This window comes from Ammospiza nelsoni, chromosome 20 (genome assembly GCF_027579445.1).
Source record: "Ammospiza nelsoni isolate bAmmNel1 chromosome 20, bAmmNel1.pri, whole genome shotgun sequence".
NCBI classification, from domain to species: domain Eukaryota; kingdom Metazoa; phylum Chordata; class Aves; order Passeriformes; family Passerellidae; genus Ammospiza; species Ammospiza nelsoni.
The window spans coordinates 3,473,304-3,497,109 of record NC_080652.1 but is presented as its reverse complement, the minus strand read 5'-3'; the positions used below and the strand labels follow the sequence as shown (position 1 = coordinate 3,497,109).

Below are 23,806 nucleotides of genomic sequence, written 5' to 3'. Positions count from 1 at the left end.
TGTGCTGCTTCCCAAAGAGTGAATTTGCTGCTCTGTACTTGCTGCCTTAAAGGGTCAAATGAATTTCCACAGGCAAGAATTTGTAAATCTTTCCTTTATAATAAAGGTTAATTTCCAGAACTAGAATCTCTGCTGCTCATGGCTGTCCAGAAGTTTTGCATCCACCAAGAAGGTGAGGATCCACCTCATCCAACCTGCCAGGTCTGACCGAGTGTGACCATTTTCTCATCCCTTTGTCTCTGGTTTAAACAGGTTGTGCCTGTTCCCATGGTGATAAGGGATGCTGTGAAAAACATTGCTTTGCAAATCTGTAGAAACCTTTGTAGTGCTGTGCTCCAGTGATTTCATTAAAGATGGTGGTAATGATAGAAAATGCTACAACTCTGCCATGTCAGGGGTGTAAAGAAGAACAATTGGATTAAAATTTAAAAGTTCTACCATGTGGGAGGCCACGAGCCCAAATCAGAGGAAACTGGAGAATTGCACTCAATGAATGCCTGTCTGATATTCTTCCCAAGGAATTTCTTGTTGCTCTCTGCCAAAGGCAAGGTGCTGAGATGGGTGGACCATTGGTGAGATTCTCCTTGCCTTCTCTGATGTCCTTGTAATATCAAATTGGGATTAGCTGAGACAACCCAGGATTTGTTTTCCTGTTAAATAAAGTAATTGGTTTGAATGGATGTGATTCAAAAGGGGACACACACCCAGCTGGGAACATTCTCAGAAAAACTCAGGTGTCTTTTGACTTGGACTGGCCAGAAAGTCAGGAGTCATCCCACGGAAAACATGCAGGGTCCTTTAGCACTGAATAGAGGGGGAATGTTTCCAGATAAATCTCACTTGAGCTCTGTGCAAAGCCAGGGTGATAGTCCCAGGCCAAGAGAGGATAGAAATGAGCAGGAATTCCCTGTCTACAGATAATCCTGTACTGACACCCTCTGTGGGCACATCTCAACCTCTGCATTCAGCTACTTTGATGTCACTGCTTCCTTTCTGCCCAGAACTTTTACCCTGCATCAGAAATTTATTTCTGACACATTTCTGTGAAATTCTTCAATCACCCAAATATCTCCAGACCTCCCCAGACAAAGCTAGCCGTATAATTATAGAATATTTTGAGTTGGAAGGGATCCACAGGATTGAGTCCAACTCCCTGCTCCTCCCAGCAGTGCCCAGCACAAACTCCTATGACCAAGAGGCTCACCCAGAGGTTCCTTTCCCCTTGGGCAGGGTTAGTGCTGTGGGGATCCTATTCCTGTGATCAGCCACCCTCTCAGGGAAGAGCCTTTCCATAAAGTCCACTCTGAACTTCCCCTGGTGCAGCTCCAGGGCAGGAGCTGGTCCAGGATCAGCAGCTCCTACCCTGCTCCTGTTGGGAGGAAGCTCAGGACTGCCATGAGGTCCTTCCTCAACCACCTCTTCTCCAGCCTGAGCAAACCAAATCTCCTCAGATGTCTCTCATAAGTCCTGCCCTTGGTGCCTTTTTCACCACTCTGGACACACCCTCAGAGTCCAATGTCCTTGTCCTGCTGAGGTGCCCAAAACTGCTCCCAGCACTCACAGTGCAGGAGAAAGCAGATCCATCTCCTCCCTCTCTCCGTCCCCTGGATGTGATGCTGTGCTTGGGGCACCCCAGGGCACAGTGGGGCTGCCCAAAGGCCACCTGTGGATGCAGAGCTCTGGAGGTGGCTCCCTGTTGGGAGGCAGCGGAGCTTTCAGTGCACAACAGGAAGGCAGAGCTCGGGGCGACTCCCTGAGCCCAACTGCAGCTGCAGGGAGTATAAAATGAAAGAGAATTTGCATATCTGCCCATTTCACAGAGCCTGGGGCGGGGAATCGTGGTGTCTGTGCACCTTGTGACATCAGAAACCTCGGCTGCAGCGCAGGACCTCGGTGGAGAAATCCCTGAGCAAGAACATGAAGCTCCTTCCCCTGCTCACAGCTGCGTCCTGCCTCACGCCCCCGGGGCCCTCTCTCTTTGTACGGCAAGTGATGAAGTTTTTTTTCCAGATCACATGAGCCAGGATGAAGGGGGAAAATCCTGCCAGGAGCAGAGATGGGCTGCAACTTGAACCTGACCGAGGGGAGACACACAGCAGTGCCTGGAGAGCTATATAAGAACGTGCCAGGAACAGGAGCAAACACTTTCTCAGGTGAAGGACTCGCATGAATCAGCCATGAATGTGAATGAAGACACTGATTCCAGGAGGCTTGGAGCCACTAACAAAGTCTGTTTGTATTTCATCATCGCCACCCTGGGTGTGTTGCTTGTCTTTGCCTTGGCCACCATCATGGTCCTGGTCGTCCAGAGGACGGTAAGAGATTGATTCTCTTCTCTTCTCTTCTCTTCTCTTCTCTTCTCTTCTCTTCTCTTCTCTTCTCTTCTCTTCTCCCTTCCCTTCTCTTCCCTTCTCTTTTCCCTTCCCTTCCCTTCCCTTCCCTTCCCTTCCCTTCCCTTCCCTTCCCTTCCCTTCCCTTCCCTTCCCTTCCCTTCCCTTCCCTTCCCTTCCCTTCCCTTCCCTTCCCTTCCCTTCCCTTCTCTTTTTCGTTCTGTGGCCAGAAGAACAGTTCCCACCTCTGTTATAAATGCACACACACATGAATTAGGGGAAAGATGAAACACAGACAAAAGAACTTCAGGAAAAGAGAACCTTCCTCCATAGACAACATTTATTCTTGGCACACAGTTCCTACTCTGTAAACGGAAAGAAAAGGCTCCTGACCAAGGAACCAAGCAGCCTCTGTCCCACCTGCTTTGGTGTGTGTCTCCTGCTGGCTCTTTGGAGAAGAACCTCAGTGTTTGAGAAGGTCTGGTCTGGTTCTCTGGAACGGATTGCAGCAGGACGCATGCACAGCTCTGTGACACCCTGTGGTACTGATGTGGTGAGGCAGAGCTGTCCCAAAGCACCCAGAGCAGTGCTGGGGGCCAAGGAGCTCCCTCGTGGCCCCTGTCCCCTCAGTCCTGCCTTGGGTGTGATTTTTAATGCAGAGCCAGAGTTGTAGAAAGGATATCAGTGACACAAGGTCACACACAAACAACTCTTCCCTCTACCAATAGTCACTTTAACATCCTAAAATAAAATATTGCTCTTGAGTGGATCCGGGGTTGATGGGGAACCAGTGACAGCCAGAGTGGAGATGGATGGTTGTGAGGATAAAAAGTGAATTTCTGACCTTGTAGGGGCATTACCATCAACTTCACCAAGGTAAAATACCAGGTTAGAAGTTTTATAGTCTCTGAAATCTTATTGCAAAAATCAAAGTGCTGAGGTACCCCCACTACTGTTCACAGAGGGAAAGCTCCAGCACAGAGCTGCTGGAGGAACTGGCCATGGAAAACAAAATATGATCCTTTGACTCAATATTTTCTCTTGCTAAATTTACCCTGTGCAATTTGTGTGCCCGTGTATGCACATTACCCAGAAATTAAACCAGGAAGGCTTGACTGATACTCCTCCAAGAGAGGAATCATTTACCTGTAATCAGTGTTCTCCCAAAAGAGAAGCACTTTGAGGACAGTTAACATGAGACATGGGGCTTTTTAAGTGAGAAATAGTGGGCTATCAGGGGAGATCTTTAAAATAACAGTCTAGGTAATTACAGACTTGCCCCAGCTTTGCTGTATAATGAGGCTTTCATTTGTACTGATTATGGAAGCAAGCATTAAATCACCTCTCCATCAGGATAAAGCAGTTACAGGAGTTGCCAGAGGAACAAGATTGCTGAAAGAGCCAAGGTTTTAACTTAAAAGAGTAATGACACCATTGCAGCTGCTTTGAAAACAAGCTTGGCTGAAGGAGGAAATACAAAGCTGAGGGCTGTGAGGAACAAATAAAATCAAGCAGCAATTTTACGCTCTGAGGAGAATTTGGCAGTGAAACCCAGATTGTGTTTTGCTCTCAGGGAGCTCAGAAGCAGAACAGCCACCCCCATCTGTGCCTGGTCCTGAACTCCCAGAGCAGAGAAGAAGGGTTGGTTCTGTGGGACAGGTTCCACAGGGAGCTCCAAAAACACCTCAGCTCTGGCTGCACTGTCAGAGGGAAGTTGGGCTTAGGATATTTGGGGAATCTGAGCATCTCCAGCCCTGACTGGGGAGCCCTTGGAGCCCTGAGCTGCTGTAGGGATCAGAGCACCACCAGCTGACTTCATTATTTTCTTTATAACTGACAAAAAACCCACTATTTTGTGTTATAATCTCCTTGGGGCAATGAGGTTTTCTCTCCAGATGTTGCCAGCTGGATTGTGTGTGTGAGTTCAGGGGTAACTTCACACCCTCCTCACCCTTTTATTTATATTTATGCTTTTTCCTCCTCACCCTTTTATTTCCCTCTGTTCCAAGGGGTGTTTGGGGGCCACAATGCAGTGGTTGGACCCTTGCGTGCCACAGCATTAAGAAATCTTGTGGTGACAAAATCAAACTCTCCCTGCCCCCATCACAGGCTGCCTTTTGATGAATTCATAATTGCCTAATTTAAGTTGAAGGAAGACAGACTGGAAAAGGAAAATCAAACTCTGCAGAAACCAGGCACTTGCAACCCCCACAATCTGAGTGCTCCAAAGAAGGGAAACACAACATGAAAGGCTGAATGAAAAAGGCAACTATGATTCAAAGCTGCTTCTCTGAATCCTACAGCACCTCTAACAGAGATTATCACACCTCCCCACTTTCCAGCACCCCAAGAAATTTCCTTTACGCCTTGTTTTTCAGAAGGGTGGCACAGCACATTAGTGCCATAGCTGGGAAGGGTCAATTTTAGAGCTAAACTGGTTTTTTGGAACTATTTGCAGTGCTGAAGTCAGTTCATTCCTTCAGCTTTCATCTGCAGAACCACTTGGCTTCAGGCCATTGTTGATCTTTCACAAGTGACTCAATTTTCCTCTGGAATGAGCACAGTCTCTGTAAGGTGGTCTGGAGCCATCATTTTTCTTCTTAACACTGTTTATAAGTGTGTTAAACCCTCCACCCTTGTGCCTGCTGCATTCTTTGCTGGATAGATGTGTATATACCCACCTCTGGAGATATTTGTGTGTATAGAGAGAGAGACATGGCAAACCAGTGACAGAGAATGGGACAGGAAGGGCTGAAAAATGTCATTTTAAGGCACACAGACCCTCACAAGTCTGATGCTGTACAGAAAAGTTCATCAGACACCTGGGCCTCCCATTAACAAATTGTGTGGATGTCCAGAGTCCATGATCTGGGTTAGTCCATCACTGCTCTGGATTTTGTAGACTTCATTTATTGAACTTCTAAATTGTGTGGGGAAAACCTTTTATCAGCAGTGTGGCAAATACTAAAGGTCAGAGTAGGTTTTTCTATTTGCTGATCTGCTCTTTTAGGCTGTTAAGAACCTTTAGAAGTAGATTTGTGAATGACTCATCCAGCAGCCAGCACAGTTCTGCACTATTCATTGGGTTTTTATGTCTCCTAAAAACTCATTTTGGCCCTGGGTGCCCCCTCTTGTGGCAACCCTGACAGACAGGAAAATAAAATAAAATAAAATTTTAAAATAAAATTAAATTAAAATACTGAAAATTCCTCTAAAAGCAGAATTTTCATTCATTGAGCACTACAGGAAATCCAGGGAGGCATTTTAGGAGAAAACTGCCCTGGCCCAGCTCTTGCTGTGGATGTTGCTTTGGTCAGCACAGGAAAAAACTGATTTTTACCATGTTTCCAGTGAGGCTCATTATCCAATGAGGGACAGTGGGGACAGTGCTCTGCTTTCTGCTCTTCTCATGTCCAGCTTCAACCTTTGCCTCTTGGCACCTCAGGAGGAAGTGCCCCCAACGTCTTCTTCCCCAGCCAGAGCTGGGTCATAGAATAAAACCCAAAATCACTGAAAAGCCCTCCAAAATCATCAAATCCAACCTGTTCCCTGTAGGAGCGTCAGGGATAGGATGGTGGGGATGGGTGGGGATGAGAAATCTCTGGAGCCAGGTCTGGAACTTGGGGTTTATTGCAAAGGGCCTGGGTGCAGGGCCCTGCTGGGAGCTGCCAAACACAGCTCAGAGCAGGAATGAGAGAAGAGAGGGGAGAGAGGGTGAGAGAGCAAAAGGGTAAGAGAGTAAAAAGAGTAAGAGAATAAAAGGGTAAGAGCGCGAGGTTCCTGTTACAATACAGTAAATCATCTTCTGTGTTGAATATTCTCATTCTCACTAACCAATCTAGTACAAGATACAAATCCTATAGCATTTCCATACAGCCTATAAGAATCATTACATTACCACACTGTGTTACATTTTAAACCCTAAAAACTCCTCTTTGGGCCCCTTCTGCCAAGCTGCAGGGTCTGCTCTGACCCTTGGGCCTGTCTGCAAGCAGAGGGTGTTGTTCCATCAAAAGGGGATCACCTTCAGCTGGCCACACCATTGTTTTCCAGTTGTTCAGTAACTGAGGGATCTCAAAGCTTGCTTTCATTTCAATCTGATTTATAGTTTCCACATTCTCAAAATCTTTTGCCAGGCAATCATATTTATAAGACTTTTCTGTTTCATATTCCCCAACAGTTCCCCATCCCCTCTTGTCCCCAGCCCAGAGCACTCAGTGTCACCTCCAGCCCTTCCTTGGACACCTCCAGGGATGGGCACTCCAAACCTCCCCGGGCAGTGCCAAGGCCTGAGCCCCCTTTCCATGGGGAAATTCCTGCTGAAATCATGGTGGTGAGAGGCTGAGCAGGAACACGGGAGAGCCTTGGGGCCTCTTTTGGAATGGAAGCATTTCCTTTGAGGGCAGGGGACCAAAGAGCTCCTGCCCACAGAGCTGCCATGAGGACCTGCTCCAGGAAAGCCCAGCCCCATTATGGTCACTGGTTTTGGGGAATTTCCTTGGATTTCTAGAGTAGATAAAGACTTCACAGAATCCCAGAGTAGTTTGGGTTGGAAGGGATCTTAAATCTCATCGCATCCCACCCCTGCCATGGCAGGGACACCTCCCACTGTCCCAGGTGCTCCCAGCCCTGTCCAGCCTGGCCTTGGGCACTGCCAGGGATCCAGGGGCAGCCACAGCTGCTCTGGGCACCCTGTGCCAGGGCCTGCCCACCCTCACAAGGATCAGAGGTGTCTGGTTCAATGAATATTCACTATTGTGACCCAGGAATTTAGAATGACCCTTTATTCTGCCTCAGCTTGAGAAAGCTTCTTGTAAAATGATTAAGAGAAAGAAGAAATAAATCACTTTCACTGGCACCTGATTGTCATTTTCTCTAATAAAGCAAACTCAAATTATTCTGCTTGCTGAGGAAAGACTGAGCTCTTTCATCACCAGCCCCCAGATCACTCCAGACAGGGTGAAATTTGTTGTCTTGAATTTTTTCTTAGCTGGCACTGTGGAATTTAATCTGTTTGGGCTCCTCCTGTGTGCCTCTTTGCATTCCAAATGACAGCATTACATGTGATATTCTTGCTGCTGGAAAAGAAAGAAATAACACCAGTAATATCTCAAAGGAAGTCCTAAAGGTTTATTTCAGTATCTACTCAATTGTCACTAAAATAAATTGCTTTGCTATGTGCTGGGAGCCTTCCCAGGTGAGAACACAATGCCTTTAGTCCATTTTAATTTTGTTTTTATGCCCTAAATGTAGAGCAGGCTCTGAGCCACCAGCAAGGCAAACACCTCCCTGGCTGCCTGATTTCATTGAGTGCAATCTCACTGGGGGCAGAGCCCCCTTTTTCTGTCACCTGAAATATCCTGAATTCTCCACAGAGAGCAGGAATGTTCAGATATTGCATTGAACAGCAACACTTCCCTGTGCCCTGAGTGTGTGTGAGACAACAGCCCAGGGCAGGGGCAAGGGAAGGGGATGAGAGGTCCTGGCAGAGATTCCTGGGGGTGTTTTCAGCCTAAACCCTGCTCAGTTTAATATTTGGTGATAGGTGATGAGATCCATGAGAGCTCCCAAGGGAGGAGGTTGTGTCAGGGCCAAAAAGCTTGGAAATCTTCATTTTTGCAAATTCCGTCTCTGGGTTCCTGTTCTTCTGCTGTCCAGCACCTCCCTGCCCAGCTCAGGAAGGTCACCTGGAGAAATATTGGCTCAGGAGGTGACTCTGCCCTGCCTTACACAGGTGTGGGGAGAGAAAATGAACAAATTACTGATCTACAAATTCCCGGAGAATCACAGAATCATCCAAACTGGGAGAGAGCCCAAAGATCAGTGAGTCCAACCATTAACTTGTCACTGCCAGCCTCCTGGGAGCAGCTCTGCCACCTCTGCAGGACACAGCATTTGGCACCAGACCAAAGGATAACAACTCTCTGCTGGGAGCAGATGTAGCTCCACATTCTGCTGTTCAAACGTGGCCACACGGAGCCAAAATCTAATTAAAAACCTTCCTAAACATTTAAGATTAGAACATTAAGTACCACAAACAGATCCAACACAGCTTTTCTCCTTGTCCAACCAGCTTCCTCCTCCCCACAGGACCCATTATCCACTTCTGACACAGAAACGAGGTGTATGTGCTGTAACACCACTATGGAGGAAGCTGTTCCTACCACAGCAGGAGATATCAGATGTTGTCTTAAAGCTAGTAGAGCTTCCCAAATTTCTCCTTCCTGCATGTCCTGGTGGGTCACTGAACAGGGAGGTGCTCAGGTGGGTCACTGACAGGGCTCAAGGAGCAGCTGGGAGAGGTTTTAGGTCCTGTGGTTTAATTTTAGATAATGAGGAGCAGGGAGAAGGACTCAATGATCCTAATGGATCCCTTTCAATGTGCTGAGCTGAACCTGATTAGCCTGCACAATTAACCCAGGTAATTTGCAGCCAGGTAAGAGGAGCTGGTTCAGCCCAGCCTGAGCAGAGCCCACTCTCTGTGTCACTGAAATCCCTGTGGGATCACCCAGGGTGGCACTGAAGGGATGTGACACACAATGAGGAACTGTGGGAATAAATCACAGGGACTCCATTTCCTTCCTGGTGGAAAAAGCCCATTTTTTAATCACAGAACTCCTTTTTATACAGTTTTACAGGCCTCATGTGAGACTCCCATTGGTCAGGAGCTTTCTTGCCAATCACTTTATTGGTCAGTAACAAGTTGTTATTCTGTATGGATTGGTCAATCCAACCCTCAGTGAGATGTGCAGGAAAAGTTCTTTGTGAGAGATAGTTTCATTTTTCTATCTAACAGTATATAAAATTTATATTATATTTATTACTTATTTATATTTCTATATAAATATATAAAAAATATATTAAATCTATATAAATCTATATTAATATATTGATATATTTATTTTCTATTATATTTATTATATATTTATATTTTATATATATTTATCTATTTATATATTTATTATATATTTATAGTTTATATATATAAAGTATATAAAGTTTATGCAGGTGTAAGTTGGTTTTTACTCAGGAACAGATTGTTATGCTAATGAACTGCTCACACCAGGATTGTTTCCACATGGGAACTTACAGTGCCAGCTTGACTTAAAAGAAATGACAGTCCAGCCAGAGCAAGCCTAATTTTATATGGCTTTTCTTTATAAATTTTTATTTTATGAGGCTTTTTTTTTCTTTATAATTTTTGATTTTATGAGGCTTTTCTTTACAATTTTTCTTATAACCTTACTACAACAAGGAACTCCCAGTGCTTTGCTCAGCTGTTGGGAGAACATTTTGCCCCTTGAGGGTGTTCATGAGGTGCCAGGAGCTCTGGGGGGTGTGTCTGGGTGGCAGGAAGGTGTCATCAGAGGGAATCCTGCTGCATTTCACCCCTGGAGCTGGTTTTCTGGGAATTTCTCATGACATGCTGACTGAGGAGAATTTCCTGTGCCATTTTCACCCTTGGTTTTACACCTCAGCAAGAATTAGGAGGAAAGGTGAGGTAGGACATCACTGTCATGCTCAGACCTGTTTGGGGCTTTGATGAACTTTCCCAGCACTTGGCTCTCCAGGTTGTCCAGTCCCTGAAAGACACAGAGAGGGATATTTTTTTAGGATTTGTGCTTCTGAAACATCCCCAACAGAACCCACATAATTTTCTTACTATGCTGAAAAAATCTGGCTGTGTGAAAAATGTCGATTTTCTATGTTAGAATAAACCAGAAATGTTTCAGATCCACAGATGCATGGATACCCAGTGAATTGGGTATTTCCCATTCTCAGAATAATCCATCTCTACTCTTTCCCCTCTTTCAGGAAGCTGATCCTGCCATGGAGGGCATCAAAAACCCCATCAGGACAGGTAAGACCCCTAAGGAACACAGGCAATTTGTCATATCTCTAATGCAAATATTTCCCAGGGGCACAAATAAGTCAATTGTGCTCATCTTAACATTTCCAATAAAGGCTCCTGTTGGTGAAAAGTTGAATTAGTGAGGAAAAAATGAAAACAAGAAAAAAGCTTTCCATTTACTCAGTACATCTGGGTAAGTGTATGGCTGGGGAAATAACAAATATTTCTGAATATGCCCTGGGGTGTCTGTTCCAAAGAGCTTTTTGTTAGGAGATGTAAACATCACTCTGATTTTAAAGTCTTATTTTAAGTGCTGGCTCTTGCAAATGTGTGTAAAGTCCTCATCTGCACGAAGGAGGGGTAAAAATGTGTTTGAGATATTCCAAAACAGCTCTTGGTTTGAGGGGAAAAGAGAGAAGGGAATGGGTGGGTCGAGAATGGACAAGGGGAAACCAGAAGCAAAAGGAACAAATCAAGGAATTGGAACAGGCAGACTGTGAGCACAGGGAGCCTGAAATAACAAAATCTGTCTAGTAGAGACAATTTACCAAAATTCTGCTTTGCCCTAGCAGGAATCAGGAGCACTGTTTATGTCACTGACACTGTGACATGAGCCTCACAGAGCTCTCAGCACCAGTATCTGACTCCTTGCAAATGCAAGTTGGTGCCCAGTCCCATATATGTATACACATATATAACATAAATAAACCATGTATATTTTTATAGATATATATGTATATATGATTTTATTTCAGCTGAAGCAACTCGTGCAGCTGTTTTTGCTCCTCACCAGCAGCTGGCAGGTGCCAGGCAGGAGCAGTGTGCTCTCCCGAGGAATGGCCAGGATGCTTTTTCATCAGCCAGAACATTTCTGTCTTTAGGTCCATACCAATCTGAGGCAGCCTCCTGCTCTGAATTTCCCAATTCTGCTGCTCAGTGTGAGATGATGCATTAGTGAGGGACCAAAGGGGGCTGCTGGTGAGAGCCCACCCCAGGAGGAGCTGCTGAAAGTTGGTTTTAGTGCATTGAGATGCTCTCCCAGCCCATCAGTCTCTGTTGGAGGGTAACAGAGCATTCAAGTGGGAGCAAATTGTCAGGGCTTTTTATTTTCCTCTTAAAATGCATAAAGCAGAGCTTAGTAATTATCAGCAGAGAGATGGGGAAGACTTTGAGGTGATCAAAGAATCCAATTTTATTGTGGGAGACAAATGTTTATATACTATTTTAGGGAGACTACTAATGCTTTACTACAATGATTGGGTTAAAGATCACATAAACAAACTTACACATTTTAAACATCTCTTGCTTGCAGAAGTCTGATGTAATTTTCATTTTCTGGTAAACTAGTCTGAATCTTCTTGCATTTTGAATCCTCAGTTTGCTCTTGCCAAGGCATTTTATCAAATGTCTTCTAAGAAGGTCCAAAGTACTCTCTGTTTTCTGTACCCCAACAATTAATTGATATACCCAGTGGGTAATTTACTGAGGGCCTCTCACAGGAAGCTCTGTCAGCTGCTGGCACCCAAGCAGGGATTGTGGCCACTGCTGCCAGGTCCCACCCAGAGGCAGGAGCAGGTCAAACATTCAGGAAAGGGACTGAGCTGAGGCTGGAGTTGCTGTGGATCCAGATTTGGATCCATTCTGCCTCCCAGGCAGCCCAGATGGAAACTGGGTGTGGTTTGTGGCCATGAACCAAGGCTCCTGCACTGTTAAAATGGGCAAGGGAGTGAAAAACCAGTGTCACTGGGGTCTGTGTACAAATCACAAACAGGACAGGGCTGCTGGGAACTGCCTTGAGCTGTTTTATTTTCCAGCATCAGCCTCATTACATGGTTATGACAATGGGAAGATGCCAGCAGCTCACATCCTAGGCAGCAGACCAAGAACTTAATGTTACAACTCACTTTATAAGTTTTTTGACCAATCACACAAAGCAAAAGCACACTGACAGTAGTTCTATCCAAGCACTCTAAGCACATGTACCTTTGATTAAACAATGCTTGCTTATTTCAAATACAATACCTGCTTGTGAGCCTTAAAACACAATGCACAGAGCTCCATTATTAAGCTTCAAACTTCCTAATATCTTGCTAGATAAACTTTCTGCAGCTTAGAGAGCTATTCTAGACAAGCGTTAATCCACAGACCATTGTTCTATTTGTCCTTGCTTTTCTACATTTTACATAATTTTTCTGCTGACCAATCTCATGGCTACTGCTTAGCTCTAATCACAGTTTTACTGCCTCTAGAGCCTGTCTTTTGCAGCTTTCCCAAAACCCTCTGATTTTGTGGATTCCCACAACCAGCATTGCCCAGCTGGGTGCTCAGCCTGGCTCCAGCCCTGTGGCAGTGCCAGCACCTCAGGGATGCTCTGGGGGACACAGCCCCAGCCCTGGAGGTATTCCAGGCCAGGCTGGACACGGCTTGGAGCAACCTGGGATAGTGGGAGGTGCCCATGGATGAGCTTTAAGGTCCCTCCCAGTCCAAACCATTCCATGATCCTGTGACACAATTCTGTGCTGGGTCCAGCTGAGGTCACTCAGGCAGAGACCTCACTGAGCAGCAGCCCAGCCCCAGCCACAACAGAGATTAATTGTCTTATTAAAGCAGAGAAATGCCACGATTTCATTTCAATCCCCAATGAGATTATGTTCTATTGTTAGCTAAACACCAGTGGGCACTAAAGCAGATTTATGGGAGTTTTCCAGCCCTGACTCAGCTGTCAGGCCCCAATGGATGGGCTGCAGGAACCCACAGGCACAGGCTGAGAGGGATGCAATGTCAGCTCATTAAATGTTTGTGAAAAATGGGATCAGTCTCCTCCAATGCTCCGTGCCACTGTCTGTGCAGTACCTGAGCAACAGGGGGGAGGAATGAAATCCATCACCAAGTGTTTGTGAAATGTTCTTTCTGTGGAAGCATTTCTCTGCAGAAACTCATCCCCATTTCACAAATAACAAATCATCCATTAGTGTGGATCTGAGGGGTATTGTTAAGTTCATTTTTTAGAGGGAAAATGAACTCACAGACAAATTGATGACCCGGAAAGGTACAGCCTTCATCATCTCCTTGCTGGCCTCTGAGCCTCATTTCACTGGGAATTGTGTAATCTGGGCCGATGGCTTTTCTTGTTATTTGAGCTGCAAAGATTTGGTATCAAAATATCTTCTCATTTACAAAAGGGAAAAAAATAAAACCCTGCAGATACAAATGAACACACACACACACAATTTATAGGTATTTTTCTCTGACACTCGACAAACCAGGAAAAGAAATCCAGCACTCTGCTTTCAGTTTTAATGGGAAATTTGTTCCCAAAAAAAATGTGGCTCTGAGAAATTAATAAAATACAGGTGACAGTCTCAAACCTGCTGCTGTAGAGAAAATTAGGCTGAAGCCAACGAGCCAAGGAGCCTTTCCAGATCTGCAGCTGTGTCTGAGAGCAGTTTGGTCTTCTGCAGCCAAATCTGATCCCAACACTGTGAGAAGCAGCTGAGGGAGCTGGGAAAAGGAGAAAACGCCTGTATCAAGAGCAGAGTGGCCAGCAGGACCAGGAGAGTCATTTAATGTCCCCTTCCTGGGCACTGCTGGGGCACCTCAGGGGCTGTGTCCAGTCCTGGCCCCTCCTGGCAAGGGGATCCTGAGGGGCTGGAGCCCCAGGAGAGGCTGAGGGAGCTGGGCAGGGGCTCAGCCTGGAGCAAAGGAGGCTCAGGGGGCCCTTGTGGCTCTGCACAGCTCCTGACAGGAGGGGACAGCCGGGGGTCAGGCTGTGCTCCAGGGAACAGGGACAGGAGCAGAGGGAATGATCTCAAGGTAGGCCAGGGCAGGCTCAGGGTGGACACCAGCAGGAATTTCCCCATGGAAAACGTTGTTAAACATCAAATGGGGCTGCCCAGGGAGGTTTGGAGTGCCCATCCCTGGAGGTGTCCCAGGAAGGGCTGGAGGTGGCACTGAGTGCTCTGGGCTGGGGACAAGGTGGGGATTGGGCACAGGTGGAACTAGATGATATGGAAACCTTTTCCAGCCTAAATGATCCTGGGGTTCTAAGCTGGCTGCTGTTTTATTCATGGCAGCCACAAAACCAGAGTGTGTTTTCCCTCACCTGGCTGATTCCCTGATCCAGCAGATCTGGCTCAGCTGAGCCAGAAAGGCTCAGGGCAAGCTCCAGATGAGCCAGAGACATCCTGATCACATCCCTGCTATGCCTGCTCTGTTCCAGGAAACAGGGACAGGAGCAGAGGGAGCGGCCTCAGGAATTTCCAGCAGGAGGGAACCAGCAGGAATTTCCCCATGGAAAGGGTGATCAGGCCTTGGCAGAGGTTGCCCAGGGAGGTTTGGAGTGCCCATCCCTGGAGGTGTCCCAGGAAGGGCTGGAGGTGGCACTGAGTGCTCTGGGCTGGGGATGAGGTGGGAACCAGGCACAGCTTGGATTTGATGATCTTGGAAGTGTTTTCCAACCTCGATGACCCTGTGATTGTGTGATGACAATGCAGGGCATCAGACACCCATCCCACAGCAGTGGCTTCCTCAGAAATGGATATTTCACACTAAGCCAAAAAGGTTTTCCCTTGTCAGCCTCAGTCCAGGCAGGTGTCTGGGTGCATAAATGTGACCCAGAGCAGTTGTGTTTCTCAGGTTGAAAAACCCTGGGCAAGCCTGGACTTGTAAATGCTAGAAAGAGTGCAGAGGCCTCCTGCCGGCCAGCATCTGGGGAAATGCACACACACAGCCAGGGCGGGCTGTGGGCATCACAGCTGGGCTGATGGGCATTGCTCAGAGTGCTCAGGGGTGGCTCTGCCCTCTCCCCAACACTAAAAACACAAGCTATATGTGAATATGTATAAATATATATGTGTGAATAAATATGTATATATGAATAGATATAAATATATATGAAAACACACATATTTATATTTATATTTATATTTATATTTATATTTATATTTATATTTATATTTATATTTATATTTATATTTATATTTATATTTATATTTATATCCTATTTACATTTATAAATTATATTTATATTTACTTTTATGTTTATGTTTATGTTTGATAATAACTCATGATATTATGTGTCCTTTGCTACACTGACAAGCAGGCAGAGATTTGAAGAGTTTTAACCTAAAATTCCACAGGCCTGGCAGTACTCAGGTGTGCAGTGAGGAATTCATCAGAGGTTCTTCCTAAATTTGGTGGGGGAAAAAAGGGATATTTCTTTAATTTCTGGTTTTGGAGGGAAATTTGGCAGCTGAGTTCAGTCCCCTTCAGGCCTGAGTGGCAGCTCTGGAGGTCCAAAGGCTCTCGGTGTGTGTGTGACAGGCACAGCCCAGAGCTCTGTCACAGAGCCCAGCAGGGGATGTCACCTAGCTGTCACTTGTCACAGCATCACAGGCTGGGCCAGTCCCTTGGCTGCTGTTTGCAGGGCACTGAACTGGCAGGAGAGGGTTAAAATTAGACACAGGGACTTCAGGGAGTGGCTGCTGAGAAATAAAAATAAGGCAAATTCAGCTAACTCTGGCATGCTGCAGAGATGTGTGACATCACCTTGCCTAATTTCATAAGCACTTAAATCCACGGGGGTTACAGAGGAATCAAAAGCTGTTTGTTGCCTGCTTTTCCTTCTTTACCTCACAGAATAATTCAGGGTTTTGCCCTGCTCCTGTGCCTGCCCCCAGCCAGAGGTGATGCCACCCCCTTGGCAGTGGAATGTCACCTGTGGGACATGGCTGGGAGCAGGACAAGCCTCAGGAGCCCCCCTCGAGGGGCTTTCCATGCCTGGGTAGCAGCACCCTCCATGCTGACAGAGCCACTTTCAGCTCGTGGTTTCAGTGCCCTTTGCTGGTGCTCCTTCAGACCCGTCTCAGAGGTGGGGAAACTGAGGCAGCCAGCAGAGAGAACTTCCCCAGCACAGCCACATCCTCTGGGACTTGTCTGGCAGCAGCCCTTGTGTCCTCGTGTCCCTGAGCCCTCCTGGCTGGACATGGTGCTGCTGTGTTTTGATGCTCTGAGAGACCCCCAGGGGTTCATTTTGTACCTCAGGGTGAAATTCTGGGGTTTCAGTGGAACTGCAGCTTCTCTAAGATCCATTTCCCAGCCCCATTTCACAGTCCCGTTTCCCAGCCCCATCCCTCAGTCCCATCTCTCAGCCCCATTTCCCTCTCTCTTGGAGAGCAGTGTGCTCCTGCTCACCACAAAAATCTTTCAACTACTGAAATCAGATAAATATCACATTTCCCCGTCCCATCTCCCAGTCCCATTTCCCAGTCCCTTTTTCCAGTCCCTTTTCCCAGTCCCATTTCCCAGTCCCATCTCTCAGCCCCATTTCCCAGCCCCTTTTCCCAGTCCCATTTTCCAGCCCCATCTCCCAGTCCCTTTTCCCAGCCCTTCTTCCCAGTCCCATCTCCCACCCCCATTTCCCAGTCCAATCTCACAGCCCCATTTCCCAGCCCCTTTTCCCAGTCCCATTTTAGCCCCATTTTTTCTCAGTGGGGAAAAGCTGCATGGACCTCCTGGAAACAGCCAGGCTGTTTTCCTTGGAGCTGCACCCTTTGGATACCCATCCTCCCATAAAAGGGGTCAAAAGAGTCAAAAATAAGTGATCTCCTGATAACTTTTTTAGGGTTTCCCCCTGAGACCCCTCCCTAACCCAGCAGATTTCCTTAAAACAGAAGATCTGCAGTGGCTGTGCCTCACAGCACACAGAGAAACACAAACCAGTGTGTTCTCCTTGCTCCTTAGCCCCAGATGTAGCTTTGTTTTTCCTCCTCTCACAGTATTTTTAAACCCATCTAATCCCATTGACTGCAGAGGGATTAGCTCTGATTTACACCATGACTCGTGCAGAGCCAATTAGGCCATGTGAGCACATCCATCGATCAGTCCTGAAGGGAATTTCAGCTTCTCTTGGCTTGAGCTGAAATGTTTCAGATAAAAGAATTAACTTGAGAAATAAAAGTAGAAAACAGTTATAAGCTGCCTCAGCAGAGTGAGGACCAGACCTGTCTCTGTAAAACAAATTTTTTTCCATAATTTCCTTTCTGACTAATGCAGCTGATGTCACCCACTTTAAACACAAAACTTGCTGACAGCAGTAAATGTTAAATACAGCTCTGGAAATGCACAGTGCAGCCATGTCGGAGCGGGGAGATCTCTGGAGAATCCATGGACACCCTGAGCAGCTCAGGGCAGCTCTGGGCACTTTGTGGGCAGGCTCAGCCCTTGGCTTGGCACAGTATGCAGGGCTGCTGCTGCTGCTGCAGCAGGGGATTTTCAGCCTTTGGAGGGTAAACCCCCTAAATGCCACTGAGTTTCTGTAAATAATCTCCCCCTTCCTGCACACACAGGAGTGTGAGTTGGCTCAGGGTGCTGATTGTGTTACCAGACTCTTGTTATCACCACAGCTGAAATAAGGGCCACAAGGGTTTCTGCCCATCCTAAGCCATATCTCCACATCTCTGCCTGTGCCCTCACTAAAACACCAAATTGACATGACTAACACCAGGAAAGCAGGTTTTGGTTTTTCTTTGGGGATTTCCAGAATGGTGAAGGGACTTGGGTACATAACTTACTCATTCTTGGAGAGCAGTGAGCTCCTGCTCACCACAAAAGTCTTTAAACTACTGAAATCAGATGAATATCACATTTTTTTCAAGATATCCACAGTTTCTGTCACCAGTGGAGTGTGCAAAGGGTGCAATACACAACACACCAACCCCCTTCAGTCGGGGGAACTTGGGTGTGGGACCAGCTTCTCCCGATTTGTCCATCTTTGTTATCAAAACTCCCTCAGAAATCAGGTCATGTAGATACAGCAAGGGTCTGGAGATTTAAATCTCTTATCATTACCCCAGTTTCAGAAATCCTATGAAATTTAAGATCCTTATCCCACACTGCATATAAATAGAGCTCTTGTTAGAATCATTGAACCACAGAATATCCTGAGCTGGGAGGGACTGAAGGGATCCCCCAGCCCAGCCCCTGTCCCTGCACAGCCCCCCCAGCAGCCCCACCCTGGGCACCCCTGGCAGCGCTGCCCAAAGGCTCCTGGAGCTCTGGCAGCCTCGGGGCCGTGCCCATTCCCTGGGCAGCCTGGGCAGTGCCAGCACCCTCTGGGGGCACAGCCTTGCCCTGAGCTCCAGCCTGAGCTGCCCTGGCCCAGCCCCAGCCGTGCCCTGGCTCCTGTCCCTGGCCCAGAGCAGAGATGGGAGCTGCCCCTCGGGAGGAGCTGCAGCCCCGGGGAGCTCTGCCCTCACTCTGCTCCAGCTGAGCAACCCCAGAGCCCTCAGCTGCTCCTCATGGGCCCCTTCTAACCCTTCACCATCCCCGTGTCCCTCCTTTGGACCTTTAGATCTTTCTTTCATTGTGACTCTCAAAAGTGCCCCCAGGGATTGAGGTGAGGCCACACCAGCACCGAGCAGAGTGGGACATGTGAGGATCATGACACACAACATGTAATGTCAGGTTTTAGTAGAACTCAGTTTTGTGCATTAACTGCTCCTTCAGAGACCCTTGTAGGATTGAAGACTGTGGTATCAGTTTTATAACAGAGTCACAGGAAAACTTCAGAGTTTTGTGTACCCAGGGAGAGGGAGTATTATTTTGAAAAGCTTTACTGAAATTCCTTCCTGCTTTATTCTTGGTGTTCAGCTGTGGAATGGAACACAGAAAATTCCCAGTTTGCCATCTGAGCTCCTGTGCACTTCCACAGCCACAGCAGGGCCAGGAGATGTAAAGGAGAGCAAATGCAAGGATAAATAACCATTCACCTGTCGAGCTGCAGCACTGGGATGTGCACTGTTTTCCTGGATGGACACACCTGTGTGTCCTAGGGGACAATTCTGTGTCATGCAGAATAAAGACAGAATAATCACAGAATCATTGACTGAATCATAGAATGGTTTGGGTTTGAAAAGACCTTAAAATTCATCTCATCCCACCCCTGCCATGGGCAAGACACCTTCCATTGTCCCAGGCTGCTCCAAGCCCTGTCCAGTCTGGCCTTGGGCACTGCCAGGGATGGATAATCAGTGCCATTAACTGAACATCTAGTGTGGTGAGAGGAGGAAACACAGAGAGGAGATAGAAGGCAGGAATATGGATGGAAAGGAGGTGAAATGCAAGGGGGAGAAGTGGGGAGCTATCGTAAATCAAAGATGACTCTGATGAAATGGCGAGAGAAAGACGCATCTGACTCCATCATCAGAAGGCTAATTAATCACTTTATTATACTGTACTATGTACATTTCATCTAAACTGAACTGCCCTGCACTCACCCTTGCTAACAACTGCTCACCCTGCACTCATCACCTCTGATTCTCTCCTCACTGTCCCATAACAGTCCCCTACACACACCTGGCCCTGACAGGCCAAGGGAACAAAACATCCTCACTGTGGGTAAACAGTCTCCATATTGCATTCTGCTTTGGCACAACACAGGCACAGCAAGCGAGACAAGAATTGTGTTTTCCTCCTTCTCTGCTTGTCTCCCAGCTTCTCTCTGTTCAGAGGCCATGTGAATACCACAGGGAGCAGGGGCTGGGATGCAGGATCTGGATCACAGGGATGCGGTGCCAAGACACCGGGATGAAGTGTCGGGATGCAGGGGATGGGACACCGGGATGCGGTGCCGGGACTCGGCTCCTCGGTGCTCTGCGGGCGCCTGCAGTGCCGGGCACGGCCGTGGGATGGAGCCGTCCCCGCGGCCGTGGGATGGAGCAATTCCTGCGGCCGTGGGACGGAGCAGCCCGCGAGGCAGTGGGAGGGAGCAATACCTGCATCCCGTGGGATGGAGCCATCCCAGAGCGGCGTGGGACGGAGCAGTTCCCGCATCCCGTGGGAGGGAACAGATCCCGCGGCTGTGGGATGGAGCAGTTCCCGTATCCCGTGGGACGGAGAAGCTCCCGTGTCCCGAGGGATGGAGCCGTTCCTGTATGCCGTGGGATGCAGCAGTTCCCGCAGGACGGAGCAGTTCCCGAGATATGGAGCAGCTCCTGTATCCCGAGGGATGGAGCAGCTCCCGAGGGACGGAGCCGTCCCCCCTGGGGCAGTCCCTGCTCCTCCCGGTCCCGGCGCTTTGGATTCGGGCCATTCCCGGCTCTCGGCCGCTGCCCCGGGCTCGGACCCGCGTCTTGGGGCGGGCTCGGGGTGTGCGGGGGCAGCGGGGCCGGCTCGGCCCCTCCAGCAGCAGCGTTCGGGTCCCCGGTGCCCAGAGCAGCCCCTGGATCCCTGGCAGTGCCCAAGGCCAGGCTGGGCAGGGCTGGGACAGTGGAAGGTGTCCCTGCCATGGCAGGGGTGGAACAGGATGAGCTTTAAGGTCCCTTCCATCCCAAAGCACTCTAGGATTTTATAAACATGCTAAAGTCCTGGTAAAATCCACATTTTAATCGTGAGGGAACAGAGCAACATTCCAAAAGCACTCAAAGAGCCATTTTCAGCACTATGTCCCACTTAAATGTTTAAAAGCTTTTTGTAATTGCACCACGAAAACAACTTGGTTAAATTAAGCTTAGGTGCACATAATTTCTGTTTCATAGAATCAAAGAATCCCAAACTGGTTTGGGTTGGAAGGGACTTAAATCCCATCCCATCCCACCCTCTGCCATGGCAGGGACACCTCCCACTGTCCCAGGTGCTCCCAGCCCTGTCCAGCCTGGCCTTGGGCACTGCCAGGGATCCAGGGGCAGCCACAGCTGCTCTGGGCACCCTGTGCCAGGGCCTGCCCACCCTCACTGTAATTCCTCCTTGTATCTATTCCAAATACACGCTCTTTTAATTTAAAACAATCACTCTTATTTTTAAGAAGCAGGGTAAGGAATTTAATTTTTCACGGCTGAGAGCTGCAATCGGCCAGAGCTTTAGGTTGTTATAGATTTACCAGCTGAGTGACAATGCTCTGAATTCCCTGGGCAGCTCAGATATCCTCAGCCAAGGAGTAAGAACCATGCTGGAAGTGGGGTACCAAGTGCTGGCTGCATTTTATTGAACCAAAAAATTAAAGAAAAGCTCAGAAGCGATGAGTTAATCTGTTGTTTTCTTCAGGTAACACCTTTGAAGACTATTTGAGGATCCTACAGAGTGTTCCAGCAGCCAATGGAACTGCTGCCTACATGAGAGGTCAGCGGGGAGTCCAGGGGGGAAGAGGGTTGGGAAAAGGAAATTTCAGAGCTGTCTGAAAAGCTGCTCATGTCATTCACACTGGTTTACTAGCAAATAGCCTTTTTTTTCCAAAATGGCATTTTATAGGAAAAAATTCCTTAGCTCTCTTGGAATGTGATTGGCAAACCCCTATCTGATAGTAGAAACTTTTATTTTAACTTAATAAACATAAAAGGAAATAAAGATTCAACTTCTGCATACCCACAGAGGAAGGTACACCTCCATGAGCTGTCCATTTTTCATGAATTATGGAAAGTACATGAATGTACACCTCTAAGAATTCCCTTCAAATGCCAAGTGGGGAAATAATGGAGATGAACACTCATGCATTTCGCTGTCCTGGATTTCCCACGGGCTGAGTAAATCCTTGGAATTTTTAGTGCCCCACCTCCATGTGTGAGCTCCCAGCTGTCTTTCCAGGGGTTTTCCTGCAGTTTCCTGCAGGAAACCATTGGGCAGGTGTCTCCTTTTAGCAGGAAACCCTGCTGGAGGTGTCCTAGGGCTGAAGGGAGCTCGGTGGAGCTCAGAGCTAACATCCCTCTGTTCTCCCTGCAGTGTCCAGGACAGTGAACAGCTCCAAGCTGAGCCTGGTGGAGAAGGGGATCTGTGAGGGCATCGAGTGCCAGAGCCCAGAGCTGGTGATCAGGGAACACGGCCTCTACTTGATCTTCTGCAACTTCAACTTTCACTTTCCCAACTGCTCCAAGAGCCCCATCGACCTCAAGATCGAGCTCCTGGTGAACAACAGGGTGGACAGGCAGACATTGTCCACATTCTGTGCCTCAGAAACGTGCCAGGACGAGACTTTTAAGACCTTGATCCAGCTGCACTTGACACACCTGGACAAGGAGGACAAAATATCAGTGACACTGAACCATCCTGAGTTCCTGAATGATGTTTCTCTTCCCAATGAAAATGTTCTTGGGGTCTTGAAGTACAACGATGAAATGTGAGCAGCTCCCTGACCTCCCATTGCTGCCCAGACCCTTCCTCTGAACACCAGCCTGCTTTCACTAGGCACCACCTTGGTTTAAATTTCACACCTCACCTCATCCCTAGGGTGAACAAGGAACTTTGTGAGTGTCCCAGAAAAACAAACACTGAAGAGCCGCAGCTGCCAGGTTCCCTGGCCTGGTTCTGGGTGGGATTGTTGGACTATCCAGCACATAACCCACCAAGGGTTCTTCAAAATAATCTGTGCAAACACAGACTAAAACCCAGCCAGATCATGGCAAGAATCCACAATACAGAGATTTTTAGGGCCATAAACTGCTGGCACATGTGCTCAGGACATGGGGAAATGTGTTTAACTCTATTTTATGGAGTAGTGTTTTAACCCAGTCTTTTCAAAAACCCAACAGTCAAAGCTTGTAGTCAAAGCTTTTCTTTACCACGGCCACACAGTGACAACTCTGGAGCAGATTCATTGTGCAACAGCAGAAATGATGAAATTATTGACTATTGGGCTGGTAGCTGAAACTCCGGGGCAGGACATAGGAGATTTGGGATTTACAGGATATTTCTGGGCTGCATTCTGCTATGGACTTTATGTCGTTTCTTTCAAGTGTCTTCCTTGTCACTATTTATCCATCTTTTCTATTTAAATATAAAGCTCTTTGGGACAGAATTTCTAAGCAGAGTGCTCAGCCTCCATTTTCCCCTGGGTTCTCAGACCTTTATTACGTTCAACATTAAAACAGCAATGGAGTTGCCAATCTGGCAGATAGCAAAGTCCATCAGGATGCATTTTCCTCGAGTGCTGCCCTGCCAGTTTGGCACAGAACACACTGGGCTGGGAATCCTCCTCCAGCACCAGCACTGCCTGGAAAGCCAGGGCTCCACACTTCCCCAAACTCCACACTTTCACAAACAGTTTCAGACTGGCCCTCAGCTGAGAGCTGGGATGTCTGAGCAGGCCAGGGGATGGGTGGTATTGGAGCTTCTTTGGATACCTGCAATATTTAGAGAATTCAGGATAAAAGAAAACTCTCCAGCCCTCTTATTCCATGAATTGCAGTAACCCAGACATGTATTTGCAATTTCATTCTTACAGTGTGGGGAGAGAAGGGACCAAGATGTTCCCAAAGCTGGTCCCAGTTCAGTCCTTCCCTTTTCCCTTCATCTCTGGGAATCCAGGAAGGCCTACTCTCACCATTATTAGAGTTTTTCTCCTTGCACAACTGACATTTTTCTATGACTGCAGCTTGGCAAACTCTCCACAGCAAACATTTAGTCATAGATTGAGTTTCTGGCTCCAGAAGCCTGGTGCTTTATCACCCAAGCTCACTGGATGCTGGTGACTGATGGAGCTCAGTTTGTGTGAGCACACTCCAAATATTCCTCAGAGCAGAAATTTGTTTCTTGTTTTACATCACCAGAAACTGATGGTGCATATCAATGAAGTTTTGTCTCATCCATCCAGGTGACTTCAAATTACACCAGACACTTTCTAAAGGTCAGGAGCTGA

General features: G+C 47.5%; 1 protein-coding gene across 1 annotated transcript; it reads left to right on the top strand.

Annotated features, from left to right (window-relative positions):
- The first annotated feature begins 2,130 nt into the window (after positions 1 to 2,130).
- Positions 2,131 to 22,835, top strand: LOC132082336 (tumor necrosis factor ligand superfamily member 8-like). Its single transcript, XM_059486576.1, has 4 exons — positions 2,131 to 2,315; positions 10,146 to 10,191; positions 21,223 to 21,297; positions 21,895 to 22,835. Exons 1-4 carry the CDS (start codon positions 2,178 to 2,180, stop codon positions 22,290 to 22,292), a joined length of 657 nt encoding a protein of 218 aa, XP_059342559.1. The 5' UTR covers positions 2,131 to 2,177; the 3' UTR covers positions 22,293 to 22,835.
- The last annotated feature ends 971 nt before the right edge of the window (positions 22,836 to 23,806 follow it).